We start from the raw sequence: 21,802 nt of genomic DNA, 5'->3' as shown, positions 1-21,802 counted from the left end.
TTACTTAAAAGGAAAAGTGGCATGGTGATGAATGGAAATTAAAAGTATTGTATATGTCATAGAATGGTTTTGATGCTTACTAGATATCTAATTGGAGATGTCAGGGAGGTGAGAGAAGGAGATACAAATTAGAAGCAAGGGCACCAGCATAAAGCTGAGCCCTGAGCTCTCTAAAATTTATAGGTGTGGTGGTGGAGAACCACCCAGAAAGAGTTGTTTTTCAAGAAGGAGCAAATGATCAATCACCACATCAAGTGAAAGATACAGGCAGATGAGAAAATAAATGAACTCACATACATGAAATATCAAAGCATCGTTGATATCAACAAAAACAGGGTCAGTAGAAACACTTTTTTAAACGTCAAACAGTGTGGAAAGGTAATTATTAAGAGTTATTTTCACATGTTTGTGTTTCCTTCCAAACCTATGCTGCATATAACTACACACACATATACACAGGTCTTTTTGTTTTTAAACATAAAACATAAACAGGATAGGCCCTTCTATACTGTTTTTATTTTTTTTACTTTACATATCATTTTCAAGATTTTTCCTTACCAGTATGTATAGATTTATAACATCATTTTAATGGAGAACTTACTATTTTATTATAAGAATTTAACCTATGCTTTTGATCTTTTCTTATATGTACAAATCGTTATACTGTACTATACATCAAGTACATGCATGAACAATGATGAGTCTTCAAATGAGGGGAGAATCAATGGTCAGAGGAAATTAAGTGCTCAATCCCCAGAGATCAGAGCAAGAATAAGGATCCAAAGCTTCTTTCTGCTGTACCATATTGCCTCTTTTTTATGTCATAAGAATTGATTGGCGTTTGGTAGAATTGAGCACAGAAACAAAATTCACAGCGCTTTTTAACAAATCATGCCTTTTCAATGGTGATGTTTTAGTTGGATCTCTTATTTACTCTTTCATTAAAATAAATATATAAATCAGTATGTTTCTCTTCAAAGTCAGACAAATAAAACAGCTTTGAGTTTTGTTGTTGTTGCTGGCTTTTGTTGTTTTTTTGCTGTTTTCACTTATTGCTTACTTATTATATCCTAAGTTGCCCAAGAGTTCAACAGAATCTGTGGCTCTAAAGTTGCCTTCTTAAGACATGTTACAGACCAAATGTTTGTGTTTCTGCAAAATTCGTATGTTGAAACCTAATACTCAACGTGATGGTATCTAGAGGTCTGGTCTTTGGAACATAATTAGGTCATGAGGGTGGAGCTCCTATAAATGGGATTAGTGCTGTTATAAAAGAGATCCCAGAGTGCTCCCTTGCCTCTTCTGCCAGGTGATATTACAGTAAGAGGATGACTGTCTATGAGCCAGGAAGTGGGCTCTCGCCAGACAAGAAATCTGCCATCACCTTGATCTTGAACTTGATCAAGTTCATCACCTTGAACTTCCCAGCCTCTAAGACAAGAAGAAATAAATTTCTGTTGTTTGCAAGCTACCTAGTCTATGATATCTTGTCCTAAGCAACCTGAACTAAGACCAGACCTATCTACAAATTCAGAATGTTTTAATTCCATTTTCATTTCATCACCCGCTGTTGTAGAAGCTCATACCTTCAGTCAGTTCAGTTCAGTTCAGTTGCTCAGTCATGTCCAACTCTTTGAGACCCCATGAATCACAGCACGCCAGGCCTCCCTGTCCATCACCAACTCCCGGAGTTCACTCAGACTCACGTCCATCGAGTCAGTGATGCCATCCAGCCATCTCATCCTCTGTTGTCCCCTTCTCCTCCTGTCCCCAATCCCTCCCAGCATCAGAGTCTTTTCCAATGAGTCAACTCTTCACATGAGGTGGCCGAAGTACTGGAGTTTCAGCTTTAACATCATTCCTTCCAAGGAAATCCCAGGGCTGATCTCCTTCAGAATGGACTGGTTGGATCTCTTTGCAGTCCAAGGGACTCGCAAGAGTCTTCTCCAACACCACAGTTCAAAAGCATCAATTCTTCAGCACTCAGCTTTCTTCACAGTTCAACTCTCACATCCATACATGACCACTGGAAAAACCATAGCCTTGACTAGACGGAACTTTGTTGGCAAAGTAATGTCTCTGCTTTTCAACATGCTATCTAGGTTGGTCATAACTTTTCTTCCAAGGAGTAAGCGTCTTTTAATTTCACACCTGCAGTCACCATCTGCAGTGATTTTAGAGCCCCCCAAAATAAAGTCTGACACTGTTTCCACTGTTTCCCCATCTATTTCCCATGAAGTGATGGGACCAGATACCATGATCTTTGTTTTCTGAATGTTGAGCTTTAAGTCAACTTTTTCACTCTTCACTTTCACTTTCACCAAGAGGCTTTTTAGCTCCTCTTCACTTTCTGCCATAAGGGCGGTGTCATCTGCATATCTGAGGTTATTGATATTTCTCCCGGCAATCTTGATTCCAGCTTGTGCTTCTTCCAGCCCAGCATTTCTCATGATGTACTCTGCATAGAAGTTAAATAAGAAGCTCATACCTTAGAAATACTAAATAAACTAAGAAAATAATAAAGAGTTTACATCTGACCTCTCCTTCAAGTGACTGAAGTAGCAAAAATCCATAATCTACCTGTCCTAATTCCTCTTCCTATGTTTACATGGTCATTACTTTATTTGTTGTTTGTTCTTTTCTTCAACTTATCCTGTTTCCTCCAGGCTTCATTTCCTGTTGAGACTGTTGTCAGTGGAAAACTGGTTAAAAACATAAGAGCTAGAGTGAACATTCCCCACACCACCACCACCACCGTGTCCTCACCTGCAGCAGCCTCTTCCTCAAAACTCAAGAGCCCTGAGCCTATTATTTATCCTTAAAAATCTTGATATTTTGGTTTGGAGACTAAGACATAGAGAAAAGTCATGCTTGATCCACCCAGGGGAGTGTGACTGACACACTGAAACCAGCGTTCAGGTCAGGGTAAGACTGAGGCCAAATTATGAAGGTGCTGACACCTGCCTTCCCACCTTGCCCATCTCAGGGATGACATCCTGGGGTACCCTTCGGATGCATTTTTGTTGGCCCCATGCATATGTTTAAACTTTCAAATCATTGGCCAACATTTCAAATTGAGAAATGTCCTGTGAAAGTCCAGACTTGCCGGTTCTGAAGTGGCAGGCCCGAGCCAGCTCACTAACATGATGCTGCTGGGCAGTGGCTACTCCCACACACATGGCAGGGGCTCTCCCCTCTGTCCTATGCCCACTGATTTTCCATCTGGCCCATCATACTTGTTTCTTATCTCCAATCCACAGTGGGCATGTGAGTTTATAACTTTCAAAATGAAAGGCTGCCAAGTGCTCTCTAATAAAGATTTGGCAACTTTTCCAAAGTAGCTTTAAAAACTACTTTGTGAATTCACTCCTGTCTATAAGGGATTTGGGTCATGACCCAAACTCTCCCACCAGAGAACCTAGCCGTATACAATCTGACTCTCTGGTTTCTGATCATTCAGACATCGAGGAGTGTGAAAACAAGACAGAAAAGAAGGGAAGGCGGAGGACTTAGTGGCATCTGTACCCGCACACTCCTTCTGTCTCTGCTACACTCCCAGCCATCCTGCCATTATACCTGCATCACAGGTTGCAAACTTACAGCTGAAATGCTTCTCCCAGGAGTCTACACAATCTAGCAGGGTTTGCAAAGGCACAGAAATGCTATCAAAAGCTGAAGCCAGGACTTTGCTATAGCAGTCACATTTCATAACTGGTGAAAGGTGGTTAAAGAAGGTCATCCAGAACAAGAGAGCCCCCCAACATGCCTGTTGAGCACTACATCCACATCCTCTCTGCTTATCATCAGACCCAAGTCCACACTGCTTCCAGAAGAACACAAGGCATTCTCAAGATATCTGGTAACTACCTTTATTCACTGGTGAGATCCTGCGAGGCAAGTGTGTAGTCATCAGGGTTATGACACATGCTGAGAACACACAGCCTCGGGTTCCTGCCCCAGAGAAGACTGCCCCTCTCGTCCAAATGAACATACCCAGAATCTTCCCACAAGCCCAGTCACTGAGCACAAGTCACTGAGCACAAGCCCAGGAATGTTGTTATAAAACTGCACTTCACAGAACAAAGTGAAATCATGAAGTTAGCATCAATTTCAGACCAGAAAGCAGAAAACTAACCTACCAGAGAAAGGAGTCCAGGGGAACCCCAGTTGCAATGAGGGCATGTGAGGTGAGAAGAACTGGGGCAGCAGCCGGAACAGGAAGCACTTGTACTCAGGGTAGAAGGAATGTGGAAGAGGCAAAGCTGCAGTTCATGCCTGGGAATAGGGCAAGATGGAGCGCAGGCACTCCTGAGCATCTATTTCTAACTGAATAAGGTTTCTTTACTTTCAAAGGTCCCCTGGGCAGATCAGGTGTGTGCAAACAACTTATAAATGGTTTGCTTCAGAGTTAAGAAAAAGACTAAACTAATGTGCTGGTTGTCTCCATAGATCAGTGATATGTCAATCTACAGTGAAGATAAACTGATTCTGAAATTATAAAGTGAATCCATGGGAAATGGGGTTTGCCTGATAAATAGATGTATACAACTTTTCAGGAACATGACCACTATGTACAACAAAGTACTCCTGTACTCTCACTTTACTTCATCACATGGCCTTTTTAAAATTAGTTTTTATTGGAATATAGTGCATACACACACACAACTGCTTTACAATGTTGTATTCATTTCTGCTGTACAGCAAAGTGCATCAGCTTTATGTATACATGTGGAAAAGTGCTAAGTCGTTCAACTGCATCCAACTCTTTGCAACCCCATGGACTGTAGACCACCAGGCTCCGCTATCCATGGATTCTCCAGGCAAGGATACTGGAGGGGGTTGCCATGCCCTCGTCTAGGGGATCTTCCCGATCCAGGGATCAAACCTGCATCTCTTATGTCTCCTGCATTGGCAAATGGGCTCTTTACCTCTAGTGCCACCTGGGAAGGCCATGTATACATACATCGCCTCTTTTCTGGATTTCCTTCCCATTTAGGCCACCAGAGAGCACTGTGTACAGCCCCCTGAGCTATACAGGAGGTTCTCATGAGCTATCTAGTTTATACATGGTATCAATAGTGTGTGTGTATATACATATATACACACACACAATGGCATATTCCTCAGCCATAAGAAGGAATAAAACTGGGTCATTTGCAAAGATGTGGATTGACCTAGAAACTGTCATACAGGGTGAAATAAGTCAGAAAGGGCAAAACCAATATCGTATATTAATGCATATATGTGGAATCTAGAAAAATGGTATAGATGACCTTGTCTGCAAAATAGAAATAGAGACATAGACCCAGAGAACAAGCATATAGACACCAAGAGGGAAAGAGGGTAGTGAGATGAACTGGGACTTTACATGGTCTTCACCCTTGAGGCCAAAAGAAAAATTCCTATCATCTGAAAATCAAATCCTGGATACAACGGGTACCAACCAGGATTAGCAAGGAATTGAGCTCACCTTTCTTCCATCACAGTTTTGATTTCATCTGATCTTGCCAACTATCTCTAATTACTTCATTCTCCCTTCTTGTCTTTTTCCTACACTCCTTTAGCTGTCATACAAAGTTCGAATGCCCTATTCTAAAATTCCCTTCAGAGGAAATGGCTTATGTATAAATGTAACAAATGAGCAATTTCTCTGTAAACTAAAGCTTTGAACTTAATTCTGGGCCACACCGACAGAGGACCAATTGCAGTTCTGTATGACTAAGTGATGGGCTCCAAATCTATAAAGAACTGTAATGTATAAATCTAGAAGGTAAAAGTAGATCCTACGGGTAGAAGTTACAGGCAAGCAGATTTTAGCTCAACACGTTAAATCTCTTCAATTATAGAAATGTTTGCCTTGTCCATTACTCAGCTTTCTGTCATTGGGCATGTTTAACAGATCTGAAAATGATCCTCATACGAATATGATGGAGGGTATGAAAGCTATTGAATAAAAGAGAGAGAAATCTTACTCTAAAGAGCCAATGCTGCTGCTGCTGCTAGGTCGCTTTAGTTGTGTCCAAACTCTGTGCGACCCCATAGATGGCAGCCCACCAGGCTCCCCCGTCCCTGGGATTCTCCAGGCAAGAACACTGGAGTGGGTTGCCATTTCCTTCTCCAATGCATGAAAGTGAAAAGTGAAAGTGAAGTCGCTCAGTCACATCTGACTCTTTGTGACACCATGGACTACAAGCCTACCAGGCTCCTCCATCCATGGGATTTTCCAGGCAAGAGTACTGGAGTGGGCTGCCGTTGCCTTCTCCAGGGAGCCTATGACTGCACAATAAATGAAACGATGTAAATAGTTTTTCTGCATTTGAGATACACAGCCATACAACACCCATGCAACACCATGGGTTGATAAGATGAACTTTAGGAAAAAATAAGACAGGATAAGTTGCTCATCCCTGAGACCAGAGCAGAAGGTAATACTATCCTAGATTTGGATAAAAATTGATCTTTATATTTGAAGACAGAAAAGGGATTAGAAAAGATAAGAGATTGAAAGGCCTTGAAAGGCCAGTATCTTCAAGATAAAATCTAATGGGCAAAGGCAGAAGTTGTGTTTGTATATTAACTATACATGGAGAGGTCATGGGGGCTCACTGAGTAACAGTTTATATTTTTTGTTTTTAAAAGCCTGCTCTAATGGGAAATGTAGGATTCTGATTTTCTGTTCTGGGGAAGGAGGAGAAGAATGGAAGAAAAGTATCTCCTCTGCCCCCGCCTGTATCTGCATGGGCAGCTAAAGAGCTGTAAAGAACTTTTATTCACAAGAGCTCCTGCAGATAACGCCCTCTTTGACCAAAATGCCACAGGGCTGGCAAAGATTTCTAAGCAGATTAATGAGAGGCTTCTGGGAATGCTAACTCAAGACTGCTGTTTCTCAAATTTAACCTAGGTCTCTTGGAGAAAAGTTGGTGAGTCAAGAACATTATAAGACTCACCCTACCAACTGCTGTAACACTGTACCAACACTTTTCTCCGAACTGTATTATTATTGTATAGCGATGCTATCTTAGAAGTCTGTGGATCCCTGTCATTTGAAAGCTAATCATAACATACTGTTAACATATGGGAATCCAGTCTATTCTTGTTCTCTGTGCTCATGTGCCCCAACTGACCACAGCATTTTCTTAGCACCAAGAGGGTTATTCTTATAACATTGCTACTTTTGCATATCCTTCTTTAGAACCCTCTAAGTAAAAACGATAGCAGGGAGCAGAAAGAGCCATGCAATTTACTCCAGCAAGTACAAGCTAGGATCTGTTGAGTGAATGTATTCCTTGCAATTCACCCATGTGTGTTTTCCTATTCTGGAGATGATGATGAACAAAAATAACTTCACGCATCACCAATGTTTTCCACCAAGCCATTTCACATGGTCCATCCCCTAATCATAAGAGTGCTTCCAACTCTGGCACACAAAGCATCCACCACACGCACACCCAAGATTAAAGAAAAGGAGATCTGCCTAGAAAGCAAGTCACACTGCCACTTTATACTCCCCATGAGGTCTGCTGGGAGTGAAAAAATATAAACTCAGCCAATAGAAATTTACATAGTCTCCAAATCTTTCCCCACAAAACAGTTATTAATTAAGTGGGAGGAAAATTAAAAAAACAAAAAAACTGGCAGACACCACCTTCATCAAGTAACCGAAATTAAAATCAAGGAAAATGAAACACATCAATGTCATGTACCTCCTGATCTGATACACTGGGAAGAACATAGCACTTCTCGGGTTCTTACCAAGCCTGAATCTAATCACAAACAATCAGACAAGCCCAACTTGAGAGATTCGCCAAAATAATTGGTCAGTACTCTGCAAAAGTTCTAGATCATGAAAGAAAAGAGAGGGGAAGAGAAGGGAAAGGAAGGAGAAAGAAAACAAAAAGATGAAAGTATGACAGTGTTTATACCGAAGGGGCTTGGGGAACATGACAACTGATATGCTCCTGGCTTAGAAAAGAGACAACTGGCAAGATATGAACAAAATCTGTAAATTAGATAGTAATACTGAATCAATATTAATATACAGATTTTACCAAAATGTGAGCCAATGTACACCTGGTTATGTGTCAAAAATGTCCATGGTTTTAGTAAATACACAGTGAAGTATTTAAAGGGGCATTATGTCTGCAATTTGCACCCAAATTTTCAAAAAGAAATTTATATACATACCTGTGCCTGCATGTGTATAGAGAGGAGAGAGAGAAAATGATCAAGTAAGCATGATAAAATGTAAAAAAATGTTAACATTTGGGGACTCTGGAAAGCAAACATAGGAATTCTTCATAATGCTTTTGCAACTTCTCTGTAATAAAGGTGTTTTTTTTTTCTTTTTTTTTTTTTCAATTAAAAAGGAAACTTAACCTAAGCAGCCCTGAGCTTTTTGAGGAGGAAACTGAGAAGGAGGAAGAATATAGTAGACCCCATCTCCTTTGCTCCTCCATCCCCAACACTGAGAAGCATTGTAACATCTTGTGATTTTAAAAAGCTACATCTGAAAGCTACTGTGGGAGGCTGCAGCAAGCTTGCTAAGGAGACCACGCTACCCACAAATCCTCAAAGCCTAACACAGGGGCTGGCATATCCCAGAGGCTCAAGAAATGACCAGTTGAAGGGATGATCGGACTTTAAGAAATATCTGAAAAAAACTGTGGACGGTTGCCCGTTTGGGGCCCTCCATCTGCAAAGTTGGTAGAATTGTGGCATCTCTTGTATAAACAGCTGGGTGGGAAAGAGGGGCAGGGGTGTCAGAATGAAGAGGAAGGTACAGTGCTACCCTGGGCTGTTCCTTGCACTGAGGAGGAGGAGGAACTGAGCGTGTACCCTGAGGCTGGCATGAACCAGCCCTGCTTCTCTGCGCTGGGTGGGGAAGGATGAACACACTGAGCACTGTGCGTTCCAGCATCCGAGGTCTCGGTTGGGTCCTGCACGTGCAATCTGATACATTGAGATAGGAAGGGAAGACTGAGCGTCCCCAAGAAACATTAAGGATTGAAACAGCTCTGTTTTCTTCTGTTTTAACCTCCCAAACCAATTAGTACTCGGATTTCCAAATTCACATTGACTATGCACATGAGGTCTGAAATTAAAATCATTTAAATTATTGAAGTTCAAGAAAGCTTTGGAAAAGTTAACAGATGAAAAACGTGACTCTGCTTCAAAAACTTTGCTAATTCAAGAACGTCCTAACAGATTGCTTTTCCAGTAACATTTAATTCTGAATAGAGATGAAGGGGAAATATATATATTTATATAATCCACAGGCTGCCAGAGTATTAAGTATCAGGGGATGTTCCTCTAACCCATGGAAAATTGGGCCCTATGACAAAAGTGTTTTTTCTAACCACCAAGATATAATTTTACAATCATGACAACTGTGTGATAATATTCCAGAAAAAAATTAAACAAGGCAAACTGTGGCACATAACCGAGGGCAGGACTCCAAACTGCAAACCTGATTTGCATATTAATTCAAATAGGGATCTTGTTGATTTAATAAGGAATATAATTTTCGAGGAATCTCTAGGTGAGATTGTTATGCTCACTGGTAGGGACTTGCTGACCAATTTATTTGAAAATGAGCTCATACAGTAAACCCTAATCATAACGAGGAAAAAGTAACGCTTCCTAATGAGTAAACAACAAATATGAACCCACAGATGACCAGGTTGGTACCGTGTCCTCTCTTCCTCCTTATTCGCCATATCTGGGAGGCCAAGTGGTTCTCTGTCAGAGACAATCCCTTCCTCCAACTTAATAAGGACAGACAGTTAACTCATCCCCAGAGCTTTAGTTGCCAGTTAACTAGCCTGTTTGCCCCTAATACAACACCACCACTTACTATCTCTCATTTCAAAACTGAACTGCCACCAACATGGACTGTGAGAATCTAGACATAGACACAGATGTCCTCTGAGCTTCTCCTAGGATTATGCTTTCTGTACAGCCCCAAAGGATTGGGGTCAAGACAGCGTGTAAGAAAGATCTCTGATGAGCCCCCAAGAGAGGTAGCCAGCTTCTATCCATTCTGTGCTCAGAATTCCTCCTGTCTCAGACATGGTCTAGGCCATGGTCTGGTCTTTGGGGTCCCAATGGACTGGCTCTATTAATGCCAACTGAAACTGCAAGGATCATGGTGACCTGAAGCTTCTGGAAGAGATCCTGTATGGAGCTCAGATAGAACTTCAGATTTGTATGCAAATACACAGAAGGTATGGTCTCCTTAACACTTCACTATTTCTGAATACATCCCTATCTGCCCTCACATATACTCTCTTTTCATTTCTCTGTGACAGCTCCTACTTCTGATAGCCCTGGGCTGTTCTACAACTAGGATGATACAGGCACTTCAATAAGAAATCAAACCATTGCCTATTTTTGGTCTGAAAAGGAAATAAAGATACTGGAGAGTATGACTGCTCTTGAAATTTAAGCCTTCGTGCTAGTTACCAGCTCCTAGTGTGAGATTACCAATGAAAAATGCAGAAGATCTATCTCTTGGTCCCCACCCAGCTGGTTCTTCTTACCTTTGGTTCCATTGAAATGAAACTGTGGGTTCCTCTGCTTGAGAGAACTGACCTTTTAATCGTCCTGCTGTGGTAGAAGTGGTAGTAATCCTTCAGGGCTCCGATCTGCAAAAGGTAGGAGGGAAGGAACAAAAGAGAGTTAATGTATGAAAAAATCTTCGTTTTCTTGTTTTTCATTAAAATAAGAACACTATACGAAAAAAAAAAAAAAAAAACATAAATTATGCAGTTGCTGGCCACGCTTAAATGTTACCTGAACCTTGGTGATCACTTTTCAAAAGAAGGACATGTGATATGAAATGAGTGTCCTTGAGGCAGTGACTGCAGAACTAAAGATTATAATGGGGCAGCCTAGGCTCTCCCTATCTCTTTTTTAATGTTTAATTTATATGCAGCATTTTAAGTAATTCTATATCAATCTATATCCAAATGTGGGAAAGAAAAAAAAATCGAATAGCTATCTGGTTATAAAAACACATTGCATTTTGTTTGCTCTGATAAATGTACAATGAAAGACCTTGTTAGATTACTTATATCATTAATTTGAAACAAGTCCTAAGCAGTTTATCATTTGCAAAGAAAACACTACCTAGTTTGTTTCCTGACTTCAGTAGACAGTATAAGTACATAGCCCTTATTCGTGTGTTGCAAAACTAAAAGCAGAATTTCTAAAACCAAAGATTACATGTCTTATCAGCTAAGCTTCCTGTGTGAGAATAGCTTAATTGCCCTTATCTTAACCATTTTTTAACAGATTTGTCTTCTCATTTATGCATCCCTTTCTTTAGTTAAAAACAATTAGGTTTAGGATAGCTGTAAAAATAAATCCCTGTACATTCTAAAAAAAAAAAACACAATCCCAAACAATCATATTCTTTCAGTAGATCATGAAATATGGATCACATAATGGACATTAAATCATGCAACGAGCTAATGCAGGAGAGCTTGGTTCTAGATTTGGCTTACAGTCACCAAAAATGTCTTTGTGAATAAATTGCATATACTTACTATGCCTCAGTTTCATTGTCTATAAAATCGGACTTCAGGCTAGTTCATGTCTAAGATCACTACGGCTCTCAGATTCCGTTCTTTAACACTTATACTTTCCTTGCTTTTGGGCAAATATATTAAGGGTCTATTTCTCCACTGCGAGAACAGCACTGCTCTACTATAAAAGAATGACTATGATCAAGATATTTTCCAATTAGGACAATTCCAAAGTTAGGCCTTCTTAATTAAAAAAAACAGAAGTCATTGGCTCAGATTACTTTTTTCAGATAAAGGCTTTATTTTTATTCCCATCTTTTCATCACATTCTCAAACATCATCCCACCCTTCCAATAGGGATGATTAACCAAATTTCTGTGCCATTTAAGAATCATCTCCTCATTGGGACTTCATGCTTTAATTAAATGTTTCTTATCTTCATTAAATATGAATGTCTGTAGTCTCCCACTTCTGATTCAAGTGCAAACTGCCCAGATATACACAGAAGAGATCCTGGACTCTGCAAACAAGTGGGAAATGAGGAAATTCTAGCTAAAACTTCTAATCTCAGTGATCCTGATCTCTGAAGTAATAGAAAACAATAAGGAAGAGGGCACAGCTGCCAGTCCCAGTCTCTAAGGGTGTTTTAAGAAGGATTTACAGGCCAATTTTAAAATTCCAACGGACTAAGGGTAGAATTCAGGAGAAGCTGCTTAATCCTTTATCAGAAAATCTTAAAATCCCAAGAAGCTTAGAGCTTTCATCTCATGGAGCTTCTGTCAAGAATGCTCCTTGGGTAAATACAGTAGTTTTTGTGAAAAGGAGCAGAGAATCTCTGAGGAAGAATTTATTACTAACATGAAAAATATCAGTGTGTTTAAGATTATGTCCACTCAACTATTACAGAATTTCTTCTACTATAGGAAACGATTGAATTCAACTCAACTATTAAACCATGGATGAAATACACCCTGAAAATATATTCAGATCCTTTGTGGCTTCAATGGTTCAGGCCAGAATCCTGGCCTAATGCAATATGTACATGGAGCTGGAAAGTGGAACCCTTATCTTGACTTAACTCCGCTGAAATCTGGGATACATCACTTCACCTCTTTGGGCCTTAGTTTCCTCAACTGTGAAATAAGGACACAGGAAGCGTAGTGCGCAGAAATTGGGCATCAGAGTGAAATGGGAGATGACAGTGTTTATGAGTTCACATGGCTATAAAGATCGAATGTAACAGCAGGTACATCGCCTCGACAGGTCACTGCCTGTCACGCAGTAAGCGGCAGAAGGTTATGAGTTTCCTTTGTAAATTTATATTTAAATCCTACCTTCTCTCACCTCTTATCTTCAAATTAATCCCTCACCTCTGTCTCTTGGTCAGGATTCCTCTTGATCTACTCTGGTAGATATACCTCCCTTATTTCACTGGCAAAAATCAAAAGGGTTGATGATACACTGTTGACAAGGACGCAGGCGCAAATGCAGGTTATACAGGGTCGGTAAAGCTCTGGTACCAGTGTTTGGAGAGTCATTTGGTCATATCAATAAAACTATACACAGTACTGAAATTTTGACTTAGCCTTTCTACATCTTAAAATTAATTCTACAGATATAATAGTCACTTATGAACCAGAATGGCTATTCGGCAGAGCAAATTTTGTAAAAGCAAAAGAAGGCAATCAACTGGCTGCCGTCGATGGGTGATTGGTTCTACGTGAACTGAAATGGATTGATCTTCAAGATAGGGGGTAAATAAATAAATATAGGTGCAGAGAGGCATATATTATGACCCAATTTTTTCAGGAGAAAAAGGGATAATCTAGAGGACATGTGTGTTTATATGAATGGGGTATTTCAAGAAGGAAACTTGACAAACTGAAGAAGGATTTTCATTTCATTATTTATGTGGATGCATTGTTTTTTTAAACTTAACACAAACAGATATCTGAAACAGTACACAACCAAATGCCATCTACTTTTCCAGGGGAAAATATGCTCATCCAATCCCATAGGACTGATACAGGGAGCCACATCTATTTGGGCCATAAGTCTTTTTAGCAGTAATCTTTATTTAATATCGATCTTTAAGGGATTCCATTTCCTCAATAGCAGGGGTCCCCAACCTTTGGGATCTAATGCCTGATGATCTGAGGTGGAGCTGATGTAATAATAGAAACAAAGTGCACAGTAAATACAATGCTCTTGAAGCATTCTGAAACCATCACCACTCCCTAGTCCATGGAAAAATTGTCTTCCACGAAACCAGGTCCTGTTGCCATCGAGCTTGGGGACCACTGCTCTATAGGTTGCAGAATGGTGTTCACTGATTGGCTGATGCTTCAATTACTGAATGCCTGTTGGACACGACTGAGCAACTTCACTTTCACTTTCATGTAGAACCAATGTCATGTTATTTAACTTCATCTCCCCAAGAGCTTTTGAAGACAAATATCATTATCTCCAATTTGATAAAGGAGGCTGTCAAGGCTCTAGTAGTGTCCAAATGCACACAGCTGGTATTGTGAGGTGATAAAATGTATACCTTTATTGACTGTCTCACATCGGGGTGAATTTAGTTAAGTTTCATGGTGCATCTCATGGATGGGCTCACAAGATGCATTCCAACATCCTTCTAGTGAGTCTTCCTATACTGCAGAGCTAAATTCTATGCAACCAGAGTTCTGAATGTGATTAAGGTTCTACCAAAAAAAGGCAGACTATGGCATTGTGAGGCATGCTCTTGGAGACATTTATGTTTTTTAATGATGGCGGTGGTAGAGGTCTTAGTACCTGGTTGCTAGCTTTCTGGGCATTGATTTGCACATCCTGTTTTGTCAGTCAGTTGGAAAGAGATTTGAGAAGAACTACAGGGGTATCATAGGGTAGCTTCCTCCCTCCTCAGCTGCCTCACTGAAGCAGAAGCAGCTGCTCTGGTGGGGGCCCATTCTGTAGTGGCTTTGGGAGCCTTTTCTGAAACTTGGCCTTCCTGATGAATTCTCCAAGCTATTTAATAGTCAATAGTGAATGTCTTCCAAAACAGACCAAGCACTGGATGCAGCAGTTGGCTCTACTGAACATTCCAAATTGGATAGACGACAACTTCTGAAAAAGTAATTTTACGCATATACAATCTCACGTGACTTAGAGACCCTCCAAGTTATGTACCTCTGAAGTCATGGGCTACAGGCAAAACCAAGCTCCAGGCTACAGATGAGACACAGTGTCCACTCTGATATTCTGTCTGTTAAATAGCTACACTGGTTTCTAGGCTTCTCACAGCTGCTTGCACCAAACTCCTCTCTCCAGTCTTTCTATACAGTGGCCAGAGTTAGGTATAAAATGTACATTTGGCTGTCATATGTCATACCCCTGATCCAAATCCTTGAATGGCTTCCCTTTGCTCTTAAAATAAATAGTAAGATTTAATATTATTTAATAATACCGTTTTTAAAGTAAATAATAATAATATCAACATTTATGCTGTACCAGGAAGCAGTCTACATGCTTTACTTGACTCATGGAGTAGAGCATGATCCACCTTCGACCTGCAGGGCCTGTGGGATCGGGTGCTGCCTCCCTCTTGCCTCGCGTCAAGTCACATTTGCAGGCAATTCCTTCAGTTCCAGGACCCTCTCCCTGTTGCACCCTTCCCTACCAGCAGCCCCCACCTTGCTTTCTCTTCCTTACCCTTTAGGTCTCACCACAAGAAGGAAGCCTGCAAACTCCCAGACCTGGTCAGCTTCCTTTATTACATCATCTCACAGAATCCTAAGATTATATACCTTTAGTCATACCTGGATTAGTGCAATTATTCTTTGAATATCTGTGTCCCCACCTGCATGCCTGTAAGTTCCTACGAGGTAGAGGTGCCTCTGTTTGTTCCCAGTTCCCGGTACATGGCTCAACACACAGTGTGTTCTCAGGAGGGAAAAGACTCTTGAATGAATGATGTGAAAATCAGAATACTTATATTGCTAAAGCTACAGATGTTAGAGCTTTATCTGATTCAAAATCTTCAGTATGAGAATCACAGAGCTATTAAATTAAGTCCCCCAAAAAAGAAAAAAAAAAAAAGGGGGGGGTTTATTTCTACCCTAACTGAAGTCCCAAATCTGCTGGGATTATGGTTCTGAAGGTGGTAGGTGAGACATCTACATTGTTTGGCAAGCCAAGAGCTAAGGAGCAGTGTGCATTAGTTCAATTATTCTACCTCATCCAAAAAAAAGTAATCTATATTAAATATTTTCATATCTTTCTTATATGTTTAAGATAAATATAAAAATAATATCTATATATAAAAACACCTAAAAGCATCATTATGCCTCTCATCTAGTAATATGTCTCTTATTGGCAAGAATTGTGTCTTTTATATTCTTTCAACAGCATTGTGCATGTTGAGGGCATTTAATAAACACTAAGAAGAAAAATGTCATAACATGTTGGAAGTGATTCAAAAGAAAGACAGTGTATGAAAACACAGCAGTAATATTATCTATAAGCAGGAATTTCATTTAGATCCTCTGGGGTAATGTAAAACAAAACATGACTGTGTTTATATGTTATGCAATAGCAACAAGGGCTAAAACAAGGAACAATACATAACTAACACTGGGACATCTTATAAATAAATCAAGAACTAAAGGAGTAGATGAAGTATATGATCAATAGCAGATCAAAGCTCACACTTTTCCTTAACACCACATAAAGGAACGAGAATAATTCCTTCCCATTTGATTTTTTTAAACTCCTCTTTTATATAGCTACTCTCTTCCTTGCCTAGGCACACAACTCTTATACACAACACTAAGTCGATGAATTTCATCTCTCATTTACAAATCTGTCAAGCATTTGTGCTTTTTCTTCCTTAGTCGTAGCCCTTCATCCTTGCACTCAGAATTTTCCTATCACTACTTTTACTCAAACTAGATTATGTTCTTAGGAAAGGCTTTTTATAAACTCTTTCTACTAAGGTGTAAATGACTAGTAAGACACTGTCCTGGTTCTTCCATGGACAAGTGCATTTGATCAGAAAATTAAAACATAAGCCAAATAAGTGAATTCACAGTGCTTGCAATTAAAAAAAAAAAAATCACTGTCAAAAAAAGAATCATTGGAGGCTTTGTCCCCACCTCTTTTTCTGCCAGTAGGAGAGAACTTTTCCAGTGTTCCTAAATTTCTATGTCACAGGTGAGCTGTTAACTTCTGAGCAGAGAGCTGGAAGCCAGAAGACCCATATAATACACTGGCTTTACCCCTGATGAGGAGCTTGTGGCCTGTCAGAATTCATTCACTACTAACAGACTCACTTGTGCTGGCAGCTAAAACCCTCACCAGCCTAATGACTTATAGTCATTACACACACAGAGTTTGCAAATTTCTTATAGATAGTTCTATAGGGTGCCCAATCGTGCCATTTGCTCAGTACGGACATGTTTCTAGGGACACAGGACTCTTCGGTGCTTAAATTGGGTCAGTCCCAGTGAAACTGAGAGAGTCGGTCACCTTGGTTATGAAGTGCCGAGATCACGGGCACCTCGATGAACCGGTAGCTCCTTAAGGCTGCTTGTTTGCCTTATTTTCCTTCCCATCCTTTCCAACTTACGTATATCCCCAAATTCTGTACTCTTTTTTGATGTTTTTTTTTCTTTTTACCACCAGTCTACAATTAGATTTTTTTTTAATGAGCAAAAGTTTGAACAGACATTTCACAAAAGATATACAAATGGCCACTAAGCATGTGAAAAGATGCTCAAAAGAAAATTAAAATGATAGCAGCACTATACACATACCAAAATGGCTAAAATTTAAAAGGCAGACAATATCAATTTTTAATGAGATTGCAGAGCATCAGAACTCTTATACATTGCTAGTGGGAGGAGAAAATGGTTCAACATCTTTGGAAAATCATGTGGTCATTTCTTATGAAACATATATCATACTACTGATCCAGCTATTTCATTTATAGTATTTACGAAAGAGAAATGAAGACCTATTTCCAGACAAAAACTCACATACAGATGTTTATAGCAGCTTTCTTAGTAACAGCCCCAAACTTGAAACAATGCAAATATCCATCAACCAGTGAATGGATAAATAAACTACGGCATATCTATAGAATGGAATGCCCGGCAATAAGAAGGAACAAACCTCTGATGATGCATGCAGCAACATGGATGAAGGTCAAAACAGCATGCTGCCACCAAGAGTACATACTGTATGATTCCACTGGTAAATTCTAGGACAGCTACTCTATCATGACAACAAACAGATCAGTGATAACCTTGGGGACACCCTGGAGAAACTTCGGAGTCTGGGGAATTTCTGTATCATGACTGTGGTGGTAATTCCATCAGTGATAAGTGCTCCTGCACGCTGGAACTAGCTCAATGAAGATTTGTAAAATCCAAGTGCATCTTTTTCCAACACATTCTTCAGGGACATCACATTGATGACCTGACATCAACAATGGCAGAAGTTTTTAGCACATCAGGAAAAACTGGTAAAGGTTACAATTAAGATTTCTTTTTTTCTCTGAAAGTCACTTGTTTAGTGTTTATCAGCACACCTCGGGGTATGTACCTTTGTCAAAGCTCATCTACTCTCACCTAAAAATGGCTGCCCTTGGGATAAATTATACCTCAATAATGGTGAATAATGGTGGGGCTTCCCTGGTGGCTCAGAGGGTAAAGCGTCTGCCTGCAATGCAGGAGACCTGGGTTCGATTCCTGGGTCAGGAAGATCCCCTGGAGAAGGAAATGGCAACCCACTCCAGTACCCTTGCCTGGAAAATCCAATGGACAGAGAAGCCTGGTAGGCTACAGTCCATGGGGTCGCAAATAGTCGGACACGACTGAGTGACTTCACTTCACTTAATGGTAAATTCAAAAGTTGTAGCTCCTCTAATGACTTCTGGTTCTCTTTCCCATCTGCAGAATGATTCAGAGACTGGGAAATGCAAGAACCCAGTGACATAGGGCTCTTCAGTCCAGATTTTCTCCCATCATCTCAGGTGAGGTGAGGAGAAACCAAGTCAGTAAGATTATTATTCTTCCAGGTCAACATCTTTCTAATACCCACAATTAACGTTTGAAACTCCTGCTTGCTAAATTCCATTCAGACAGAAAGCTCCAGAAGCAGTGCCAGGGTACACTGATTTCCCTTCATTAAAATGTTGACTGTGGTGACTCCTTTGTACTTCCCTGAAAGTATTCAAACCATTGTTATTATTTGCCTTCTGTGTTCCAGACTCTGTAACATTCAAAGGAGACTCAAAGAGAAGGTGGCCAGGATTGCTTTCTCCAAAGTCACCAAGAACTCTCCAACTTTAGGGCCTTTACACCTGCTTTTCCTCTGCCAAAAAATGCTCTTCTAGGAATCTCTGACTCACATCTTCTCTTCTTTCAAGTGTTTGCTAAAATGCCTGCTTCATAGGGAGGATTTCTGAGACCATCCCACTTGAAATTACCATCTCCCTCTTCAGCATACCCCATTGCCCCTTCCCTGATTTAATCTTCCCCTTCACACTTATCACCTCTTAACATTATATATTCTCTGTATTTGTCCCATGTATTGTTGGTCTTCCTCTACTAGAATGCTAGCTTCACAGAATGTGCATTTTTGTTTTACTCACTGCTGGATCAGCCCTAGCTCTTATTAGCAGTGTCAGGTATCCCAATAAATAATTGAATGAATGAATGGCCCATGCTCTTGAAGTAATCAAAGCAACAGTGAGCATGTCTCTAAACCTTATGGAAGGCTTCTTGCAAATCTCTTTATAATCCTTTCTGTGATAACATTAACACATAACATAACACAGAATTTACTCTTATTAAATGTTGAATGAATGACATTATCATAAGCAAACATGTTCAAAAATTAATAATTTATTATGAACAACCACATGATCACCAAAATCTACCTTTATATTTCCCTCTCTTATTTTATCATAATCAATGCCCTCTTAGAATCACTGAACCAAAGTGGTATGTATAACAAGGCCGTTGAATTCATTAAATGTTAAATTAGAAGGAAAGTAACTTCAGAAATCTGATGAACTGCTAATATTTATGAAGTACAAACGAGCTGCCCAGCATCATTGCCCTGTATCCTCACAACAGTATGAGGTAGGTATCACAGTTTCCGTTTCATATGCACAAAAGCATAAGCTCACAAAATTTAAGAACTTGCCTAGAGCCACAGAGTTAGGAAAGGGCCAAGCTCAGGTTGACTCCAGATAGACTAACTCCATGGCATATGTTAACTACTCTAAAAGATGTTTAAAATAAAAGGTTTCTAAGGGGAAATTTAAAACAATTACCCATAAGATGGTGCTCCTAAGAGTTATATGCAGAGGGGATGTTTTTAGGGACATTTCTGTCTACTTTGAGCAGATACAGAAAAGAAAGTGTTGAAAAGCATCCCTGAGAGTAATAAGAGCCCATCCCTGTCCTCTATGCAGACAGGAAACCTGGTCTCTAGTTCCTATTCTACCACTGACCCCAAGACACTTACAACAGTGTTTTCATGAAGGTGAGAAAGTATCTTTAAGGCACACCTTCACCTTGAAGTTCAAGGGGCATTCTAAGCTAAATAAGTATAATACCTGGTACCAAGCACCTTGGTATGAATGATATGAAAAATGTCTTCCTTAGACTTGAAGTTTCAAGTCAATCACTCAGATCTTCAGAGAACCATATTAGAATACATGAAATCAGAGCAAAAGCATTACAATCATTTTTTTAAAATCAGGATACTCAAGCGAAAATCTATTACCTCTATGATTTTAGAGCAACTTTCTAAAACATGCATACATGTGGCAGGCTCAATAGTGGTCTCCTAAAAATGTTCATATCCTAATCCTCAGAACCGGTGGCTATGTCACCCTCTATGGCAAAAAGGACAATGCAGCTGTGATTAAATTAAGAGTTTAGAGAGAGGGAGATTATCCTGGCTTATCTGGGTAGGCCCAAAGAGATCACAAGGGTTCTTATAAGAAGGAGGTGGCAAAGTCAGAGAGAAGTGATGGCAGAAGCATAGGTCAGAGAGAGAGAGATGGAAACAGAGATCAGAGATGGGGAGACAGGGAGAAAGAAAAAGAGATCACAGAGACTTAGAGATTTGAAGATGCTATGTTGCTGGCTCTGATGATGAAGGAAGGGGTGACAGATGAGTCAAGGAATTCAAGTGGCTTCTAGAAGGAAAAGGCAAAGAGATGAGTCTAGAATCTCATCTTGTCTAGAATCTCCAGAAGGAAGACAACTCTGACGACATCCTCACTTTAGGTTAGGACCTCTGACCGTAAGAACTGAAAGATAATTTTATGTTGTTTTAAGCCATTAAGTTTGTGATCACTTGTTACAGCAGCAATAAGAAACTAATACAACATAAAACTAGTATCTCAGTAGACATGCATGACAAGCAAAGAAAATGAAACTAGACTATTTGTATTTGGAGTTTGTTTATTTTTCATAATTTTCAGGACTCTCGGTATTCAGTTATCAATTTTTCTATGTAGCTGTGAAAGTGAAAGTGAAGTCGCTTAGTCGTGTCCGACTCTTTGCGACCCCATGGACTACAGCCTACCAGGCTCATCTGTCCATGGAATTTTCCAGGGAAGAGTACTGGAGTGGGTTGCCATTTCCTTCTCAAGGAGAACTTCCCGACCCAGGGATCGAATGCCCGTCTCCTGCATTGCAGGCAGATGCTTTACCACCTGAGCCACCAGGGAAGCCAGATAGTGATGAGTATCAGCCCTGTACTCTGCTCAGCATCTTTGTTAGCACTCTCTTGCTTAATCTTCAAAACAAACTGAAAAGTAAGATAAAGCAACTTGCCCAGCAAAAGAGGAGGAAGTCACTTGTTTTTCCAAAACCATTATGTAATTAATACTACTAACAACAATAGCTACCACCTGCTGATGCTTTCCTACATAATATCCAATCTTTCCAACAGCCCTGCAAAAGAAGGAGAATTATTCTAATTTTATGGAGAAGAAAACAGTCCAAACCTGGGAGGAGCTAAGTAACATGCCCAAGTGAAAAAATGTCTGAGTCTGATCTCAAAAAATGTAAGCTTTTTCTAGTCACAGCACTTTGATTTTTATTTAAAATTTATTCAAAGGGTTTTTTCTATCACCACATTCGGTTCAGTGTACACACTCAAATACCCACTCCTTATTCTACCCTTTTGCCCTCACCAAGATGAGGCCTCATTATTTTATTCTAAAGCTATCTGATCAGCACAGCATAGCAGAATCTATGTCCCTATAGTTC

At 40.0% G+C, this 21,802-nt stretch overlaps 1 protein-coding gene across 1 annotated transcript in view; it reads right to left on the bottom strand.

Moving 5' to 3' along the window:
* PCSK5 (proprotein convertase subtilisin/kexin type 5) overlaps positions 1-21,802 on the bottom strand; it is a 503,247-nt gene that overhangs the window by 447,901 nt on the left and 33,544 nt on the right. Inside the window, exon 2 of the mRNA XM_052644706.1 lies at positions 10,539-10,643. Within this exon, the coding sequence (XP_052500666.1) occupies positions 10,539-10,643 (105 nt within the window). The remainder of the gene's footprint in view (positions 1-10,538; positions 10,644-21,802) is intronic.

This window comes from Budorcas taxicolor, chromosome 8 (assembly GCF_023091745.1).
Source record: "Budorcas taxicolor isolate Tak-1 chromosome 8, Takin1.1, whole genome shotgun sequence".
Taxonomy (NCBI): domain Eukaryota; kingdom Metazoa; phylum Chordata; class Mammalia; order Artiodactyla; family Bovidae; genus Budorcas; species Budorcas taxicolor.
The sequence above is the reverse complement of the archived record's forward strand: the minus strand, read 5'-3'. Positions and strand labels throughout refer to the sequence as shown.